The sequence below is a fragment of the Micropterus dolomieu genome, linkage group LG02, assembly GCF_021292245.1.
Source record: "Micropterus dolomieu isolate WLL.071019.BEF.003 ecotype Adirondacks linkage group LG02, ASM2129224v1, whole genome shotgun sequence".
NCBI classification, from domain to species: Eukaryota; Metazoa; Chordata; class Actinopteri; order Centrarchiformes; family Centrarchidae; genus Micropterus; species Micropterus dolomieu.
Window position 1 is genome coordinate 18,535,558 of NC_060151.1, and position 8,572 is coordinate 18,544,129.

Sequence of the window (8,572 nt, forward strand, 5' to 3'; positions counted from 1 at the left end):
AATCATGTCCTGAGCACTGTGTTACTATATGCTTGTTGGAGCCAGCTCAGCCAGCATCAGGACATTGTGATTACTATTGCCAATGGTTTGAGTCAGGCAATATTTATTTTACATTAAGAACTCCCCCTAACAACTGTAATGTCAAAGTTTCCCTTCAAATTGATTTTCCTTGGTTTGGAGGACGGAAAGGTGGATTAGTAAGGTTGTCTTGTCCTTTCCTTGGGATCCCCATGCTCTACCCCGAACCATCACTAACTGGCCTCCGTTTTCCCTGTTAGGCCCTAAGGCCCTGTTACCTCACTTCAGGTCTGAGCCACTGAAGCTCCAGTGATGGATGTGCCTCGGGGGCTCTCTGTGGGAGGTGGGCTCAGGGCTTCACACTTTCTGCCTGCTTCTCATTGTTAGAGGGGAAGATGTCAGCAGAGTTAAGCCTGCAGTAGCGACACAACAAGCCTTAAGTCATTCCAAATTGATATGCTTTGTTGTTTTTTGCCAGTTTATACAACGCAATACTGTTTTAATCAGCAGAGCAAGTTCCTGAAAGTAGCAACACGTGATATGGCAGCAGTTTGAAGCGAAGTTACAGAAGTAGAAGCCACAGCAGAGATAACAAACATGGCTGAAAAGACATAGACGAGCATAATCAACACTTTCAGATTTCACAATGCGGGGAACATACACTGAAACCATTTCAAGACCATTTTATTGTTCTAACTGGACCACATTGGTGATGGTGAATATGTAAAAATAAAGTTACATCATGGATAACGACTTTAAATCACAATTTTAACTGTAGATACTGTATATTCTACCTGACACATTAGTCTGTGAATTCCATGAATTAGTATGTGTTGAAATAGTGTAATGTTTCCTTTCAGCTTTACCCACATTCCCACAGCTATAGTTGGTGTTTTCCATTTTCATCAAACCCCAGAGCATGGGAGTGAACATCAAGTTGGCACCTTAGGGTTTTATTATTTTATTGACATGATGACATAAAAAAGCAATGTTAAACACCATTACTTTTATAACCCTAAATATATAGTGAAAGTGTTTTAAACGTCAACCTACACAAACCCTAATGTTAAACAGTTATTTCAAAATGGAAAGTTGCACTCTTAGTTGCAAACGTTCTATGCTAACTAGCCAGTTAACATCAGCCAATGATAAACAACTTTTCAAGGAAAAAGTGTTTCCTTTTTCCTCTCTATATACATTGGTGAAATTATGCAATGAAAAAATTTAAGTCTGCTCCAAAGTCTGCAATGAAGAAATCTTTAGAAGAAGTCATCTAGGCTGGTGCCAGGGCAAACTAAAATTTTAAAATGAGGGGATGAAATTGTAAGCAATCAAATTTAGCTCATCAAAACAGTATTTCGTTGTGATTTATCTTTTTTTGTGAAAGTTCAAAATTCAGAGTTTTGCTTAGAAGGAAGATCTTAGCCACTCTGGCCACAATATTATTGTTATATTTCAATATTGTTATGCATTACAGATGTATTGGGCCACAGGTTTAGTGTAGCCTAGTATAATTTGTAATGGGTAGTGAAGGAGTCAAGCTAAAAGAAACTGTCCAGTCATCACAGCGAGATGAGGCGCAGCAGTGGGTGGCAGGGAAAGCTCCAGTCCAGTTGATGTGAGGAAAGAGACGTCATCTGTGAATGTGCCTCAAATTTCAACACAAAGCTATGGTACCTGATTGTGTTTACACTGTTACTGATTTATTAAGGTCAGCTCTATTCCTATATTACTTGGCCAGTAATGAATAAACAATATTCAATGTCTAGTTTGTTTCTTTAAGCTGTCGTGTATACAGGCAGGAGGAGGGGTGTGGACATACGTCTTCTCAATAGGCCGTGATAATAATGGACCTGTGACCTCATGGTCTGAGAAGCCAGAAGCAAAACCACTGTTCCCAGTACCACAACTTGAATACAAAGGTTAGTTTTTTAACTTCACATTGGCCTAACAATGACTTTTCCAAACATCTGTTGTGGGTAGCTGTCAAGCTGGCTCTGATTAATGCAGAACTTAAATGAATTATGTCACGTTAAAACAATCTTTTTGATTTCCTTGTTTTTTTGAGCATATGAGTTCACTGTTCCAAAGTAATTCGGACTCAGTAAACAAATTCTTAATTCAGCTTGTCTTCAGCCGTTAGAGGTTACCCTGTCATTACTATTAAAAATAAACCTCATCAATCTTAGTCTCACAAATACTGTCACCACAGCTGTGAACAACACTGTATGAAACATGCTCATAATTAAAGGTACAAGACAATCACATATTTCTCAGTGTTTTGTTTTTATTGCAAACAATTTAATACAAAAGATAAGCTTTTAAGACAATGCCATGTTTACCTACGGAAACTGCATTAAGAAGATGACAAAATGAGAACTAGTGATAGAATATAAAAATGAGGAACACAACATTAAAAAGTATCCTGTTGATTCCAGCAAATTCTTTACAAAAACAGCGGCAGCTTCCATATCCATTAATTCATTTGTTAGAATGAAAAAAGAGAAAACTTCCAGTTTTTCTTTTTTTTAAGAGAAAGACTCATGGTGTAATTATAAGTAATCTGTACATAACTAGATCAAGAATAAAAGGAACTTTTATACGGTAACATTTACAAATGATAAATAAACAAATTTGTACCACATATGACAGCAAACCATTCCACTGAAAACATTTTATCTCATTTAGCTGCTGCTGAATTAAAAAGATAATTGCAAATAGTTATTTTCAAATAAAATTAATGCTAAAGAATAAATTAAGAAAAAGGTTAGGAGAAAGGATGGGGCTGTAAGAATGAGAGAAGCATGCCAGACTCAGGCCTGATGGCTGTTGAGGAGAGTCAGGTCAAAGGTAACTTCCTGTATTTCCTCACGCAAGAAGTCAGAACTATGCTGTGGTTTCAACACTGCAACGCAAGTGGAAGGAGTCTCCCTACTGTGGCTCCAGAGGCACCAATGGTATCAAGGCAGTACCCAGATAAAAGCAAGCATTACTCAGTCACATCTACCAACACAGTAAGGCCCCTAGGAGAATTACATGGCACCTGCTATAGCGTTTTCAACACAATCATTTGAGCGAAAGCAAAGAACAAGAAGTAGAATATTTCACTGATGACACGGTCATATCATGGCCATAAATTCAGATCTATTTTGAACCTGCATTGCTATAAAATATTTACAGTACAAAAATTCAAAGCAGAATGTAGGCTATTATAAGACGGCAGTGTCAGTAAACAGACGTTTCTTACTTCTGTACAAAACAATACATTAGTGAGAAGCAAGGCCACTGAGGGTGTTTTTACCTGGCAATCCTTTAGATGTGTTAAACCTTCTAGTCATGATGATGAGGATGCTGATGACACTGATTAAGATGATGTTGACAAGAGCAGAACACATACACAGTACATACTAAAATATTTATAACCAGTATGTCCTCACAGAGGATTAAACTTCTTTTAAACTTTATATCTAAAAAAATATAATCAAAATTCCAACCAATACAAAAGGCACTGTTGTGAGCCAATCCAAAGATATACTTTCAGTACTATAAAAAAAAAGTCCTTGTCATGTTTTTCTGTTGGCAATGACAGGTGTGTGGCATGGCAGCACAAAGGCCACCGGGCAGAAAAAAGTCAATGCATGGGGTGGGTGTTAGTCAGTGCTGAGGCCGCCTCCTCATGGCCTGGAGAGCTGTGTGTAAATGGGCTGCTGCTCCCAGTGCTGCGGACTGTGGGTCTGGGGCACAGAGGGCACCCCGGTGGTGTCGGCAATCGGGGTGTACATCGGCCTCTGGCTGGGGCTCATGTAGCTGAAGGTGGAGTACAGGCCGGAACCTTGACCAGACGCATGGCTGTAGTAGGAGTTGACACCACCTTGGTGGTCTGAATAGTCATACTGTGCTCTTGTGATGGAGGGGTAAGAGGAGGTGCTGTAGTGCTGCAGGTTGAAGGACCCATAGGTTACGTGCTGTGGGGAGCCCTGCTGCTCACTGTAGTGGCTGGGACTCAGCTGCTCTGTCTTGATCTGGGTGGGTCTCTGTTGACCCTGCTGGCCTTGTTCTCCTCCTCCACCCAGGGTGGTCAGGGAGTGTTGCTGCTGTTGCTGCTGCTTGGACATCCAGGCGTGGGCCCCAACATTGGCTGCCTGGCTGACTGAGGAACTGCTGATGCCGTAGCTGCTGGGGTAGCCAGCATGGGCTGCTCCAGTCAGCCCAGCATGGCTGTGAGGCGGCAGGTACTGATCAAACTCATCAACATCAAAGCTCCCCATGTTGGAGATGACTTCGCTGCTCAGCTCGCCAATGTCCACGGCTCCAAAGTCGATGTTGAGCTGGCGACTGGTGCCCTCCTGAATTGGACGCCCCTCACGCTTCAGGTCAGCTTTGCTGGAAGGAAGGTCTGTCTTGGGGGTGGTTGGGGGTGTTGGTGGGCCCTGGGACTGACCTGGTTAGAGGAAAGGCAGAGTTAGCCTCACAATTAAAAATCTAATTTACAAAATGATGCATCTAAAGGACTTCTTATGAAGTGAAATACAAGTATAACTACTAATGCTTTCAGGAGGAGTTTATTGGCATGATGCTGACAGGTGTATTTGCATGGTGGCTTGTAAAACCCATCAATCATTAATTGTTAATTATTAACAGGTGTCTGTTCAAGGCCATAACGGCTTCTACAGACTTTCAAACAGTCCCAAAATTAGTCACTTCTGAAAAAAAACAAATAAAACCTTTTTTGATTTTTCATTCATTCTTTATTTGAATATGTTTACTTTTCTTACCTGAGTGCTCTCCTGGAGAATGCACCTCCCCCAAACTAGACGCTGGAGAATCGGCCTGCTGCAGCGCCTTGAAGATCGCATTTGGTGAGATGTGGGTTTGCTCGCCGTCCTCAGGATCGTTTTGCCCGTTCTTGACAGATTTTCTCCGCCTTGGCTGGTATTTGTAGTCGGGGTGGTCCTTCTTGTGCTGCACTCTCAAACGCTCAGCTTCTTCCACAAACGGGCGCTTCTCTACTTCGTTGAGCAATCTGAAAAAACATTAACATTAAAATGCATTCACAAGACACCGTTTGTTAATTATTTATGATCTATGTGCAATTTATTGAATCGTTACATTCGGCCTAATTGTTTAAGCTTTAAGAATCAACAAGATGCAGCTCAAAGTTTTAGTCTAGGATACGACCTCATCTGTGCATGCACTCCATGCAATCCAAAATGCAATTTAAAATGCATTAGTCATATTCCCAGAATATAGGCTAAAGCTCTACTTGAAACAGCATGAAATGGTGCATGAAATCGTACACTGCGCACAGCGGCACGTTAAGACGCACTGCAAAAGTGAAAGAAAATGCAAAGCGAACCTACCTCCAAAGTTTGCCCAGGGTTTTGCTGAGTTCCGCGTTGTGCAGATGCGGGTATTGATCGGCCAGCTTCCTCCGTGCAGCTTGAGCCCAGACCATGAACGCGTTCATGGGTCTTTTGACGTGGGGTTTACTTTTACTTGAGCCGTTGACGCGCACCGGCATGGGCACCAGCGTCCAGTCGTAGCCCTTCAACACCTGGGACACTGCATCTCTGATACACACGGGGAACTTTTCTTCTTCACCCTCCTTCTTGTAGTCTGGGCCCAATAGAAGGTGGTTGTCGGACGGCCGGGTGTTCTCAGTGTCCGAACCGGACCCAGACGGGCACGGCGAGCCTGCGGAGTCCTCAGACATGCTGGGGCTGGGAGCGTCAGAGTGACACTTCTCCTGTTCGTCTGTCATCTTCAGGTAAGGGTCGAGGAGATTCATGCGAAAAAGTTAAAGAACAGCTTCTCGCAGTAAAAAAAAAAAAAAGGACAAAATCCTTCTTTCTAAATCCAAGTGCTGTGCCCAAAGACTGCTGTGACAGTCTGTGAGGGCGCACAGCTTGTCTTGCAAACTTGAATCCTTTAAAGTGAAAAAAAAAAAATGCCAAAACAAGTTTTTGACGCTCCTTCGACTTTTCACAATTTTACAGACAAGAAGACAAATAGCAAAATGATCGCTTTCTAACGCTGAACTTTGAAACTGTGCCTTTTAAAGAGAAAATGTGACTGAGAGGTCCACTCTTTGTGGATTGCTGAAGAGTGTAGAGACACAGGAGGCGATGCCTGGATTTATGTTTGACGGCAAGGAAATGATTGGGGGAAACTTTTTTGTAGGCGGAGACGTAATATGACTCTGCTCTAAAGAACTCTTGCAGTCAACAACAGTGAAAATCCAACTCAAGTAGGAAAAAGGTGTTTTTTCCCCCTCTATATAATCTTAAGTGTAATTTTTATTCAAAACCTAACTTAAAGTTTAAAAAGTTAATACTTACAAGTAAAATATTACATCTTCTGAGATAAAAAGTAGAAGTAGGACAATACTTATTCATCTTAATTATAAACAATGATACAATAATGTGAAAGATTTTAATGTTATAGCGATATTAAGGGAAATATATAAAAAAAATACACAATATGACTTTTCTTTGATCACAGACACAAAGTCTGTATGATGAACATTACAATAGGACAAATCTTCATCAGGAGTGTTAAAATTATAAATAATTTTATTATACTTGGTTAGACTTTCTTTCACAGGCTCTTTTGCTCATATTTGTACAAATTGTTCGCAAATTGACAAATTGATAAATGTATGTTATATGTTGAAATATCCAACTTAACTAAATGTATCTCTATCTCTATTTTTTCTGAGCGCAATAGTCAGCTGTTTGTGGTATACACATTGGTAGATTTAGAAAAAAAGAGCTGTTCTCACCAACACACTACTGACGTTATTAAACTTATCTTTGATGGCCGATTTCGAAAGAATAAACTGTTTATTTGTAACTGAATAAATGCGGACAGTTGTCTGAAATGTTTGTTGCACAGAGACAGTTGAGGCAGTGTGACTGTGAAGCTGTTACGGAGCAGCAGTCCTCGGTCGTCTCTCAGCTCTGCTCAGTGTCTACATGAGCCAATAGGGGGAGACAGCAGTCAAGAAACTTGAGAGGAAGCCTTTCAACTGTCCGAGGCAGTAATTATTAAAAGAAAGTAAGAGTGAGGTGTAATACAAGAACATATTTAAAAATGGAAGTTCGCTCTACATTTATGATTAGGCCTTTATTGTTCCAAACAAGGTGACAGGCCAGACATCAAAACTAAAGATTCTCAGTTCTCAGATTCTTCTCTCTCTTTTCGAACAGAAGCAACAAGGGAAGGTAAAAAAAAATAAAAATAATAATAATAATAATAATAATAATAATAATGTAATGATTGGTGTTTTCAAATTTGCAACATGGTATACAGGATGCAATTTTAAAAACGCTTGTGATTAATATAATATAGATAGATATAGATAATATATCTTCTACTACTACTGCTACTCCTTCTGCTCCTGCTACTACTACTACTACTGCTATTACTATACTATATTATTATTATTATTATTATTATTATTATGCTGATGATAATTATGTTATAACATAACAAATGTATGTACATACAAAATATTATATTATTGCTAATACATGTTACATTACATTACATACATTTTCTTCATTCAAGCGAAACATTATATATATATATATATATATATATATATATATATATATATATATATATATATATATATATATATATATATAGTCTGTGGAAAAACTGGAGCACAAAACGTGTCACAACATTAAAATTTACTGGATCTGCTCCAGCACTTGTTTTCTGTGGACAAAGGACACTTTGTTGAGTGAGTTCAGTCACTGTAATCCATGTGTTAAATTTTTGTTCCCAAATCCGACTATAAATTACGAGTCCCCAATGGCATCATGAAGAGATTGAAAGTTTGCTATTTTTGTCCCAACTTTATGATTTAGTAATTGAACACTATAGTGATTTCGGTAACGTAAATCTGTGATCATTAAATATATCAAGACAATATATCAAGACACATTAAATGTTGCTTAAATCGAAAATATTGGTCACACTTTTCCTTTTCATAAAGTAAGCTGCTAATCAGGTGAAATCAGGAAAATCCATTCAGTAATTAAATCTATATCAAAACAAGGTAATAAAAAGCTACAGCAAACTCTACAGTTTACTATTTTAAAACTGTAACACAACTTAGATGAAGATTGTGTCTAAAGGTATTCAAAAAACAAATATTCCAAAATGACACATAATAAAAACTTGCATAGATAAGATTTAAGAAAATATTTTTAGTTCAGTGATTGTCCCAGAAAAGGAGTGCCTTTCATTGCGGAAAATAAATATTTGAAATGAATGTCATCGTTCTTAATAAAGAGGGCAGTGGTTCAAGGTTTCCTCTTAAAGCCTTTCAGTCTGATCCTGACATTTTCATTAAAAACAGCCCAATATGCCTGTCAGATGTACAGTACCTGCTATTTCTATGGCAGACTGCCATGTCAGCTCCCCCAGATTACACACAATTTAGATTATGGTATTTATCCAAGGTTCATGTTGGTGACAAATAGAGGGGATTAGAAAAAAACTAAAGGGTATACATTGTTTTTGTTTCATCACTAGTTAATAGGTA

General features: G+C 39.0%; 1 protein-coding gene across 1 annotated transcript; it reads right to left on the reverse strand.

Moving 5' to 3' along the window:
* Positions 1-2,285: 2,285 nt before the first annotated feature.
* On the reverse strand, positions 2,286-6,094 carry LOC123961006 (transcription factor Sox-9-like). The gene is made up of 3 exons (XM_046036090.1): positions 5,379-6,094; positions 4,794-5,041; positions 2,286-4,459 (listed from the first exon to the last, which is right to left on the reverse strand). Exons 1-3 carry the CDS (start codon positions 5,804-5,806, stop codon positions 3,693-3,695), a joined length of 1,443 nt encoding a protein of 480 aa, XP_045892046.1. The 5' UTR covers positions 5,807-6,094; the 3' UTR covers positions 2,286-3,692.
* Positions 6,095-8,572: the final 2,478 nt, after the last annotated feature.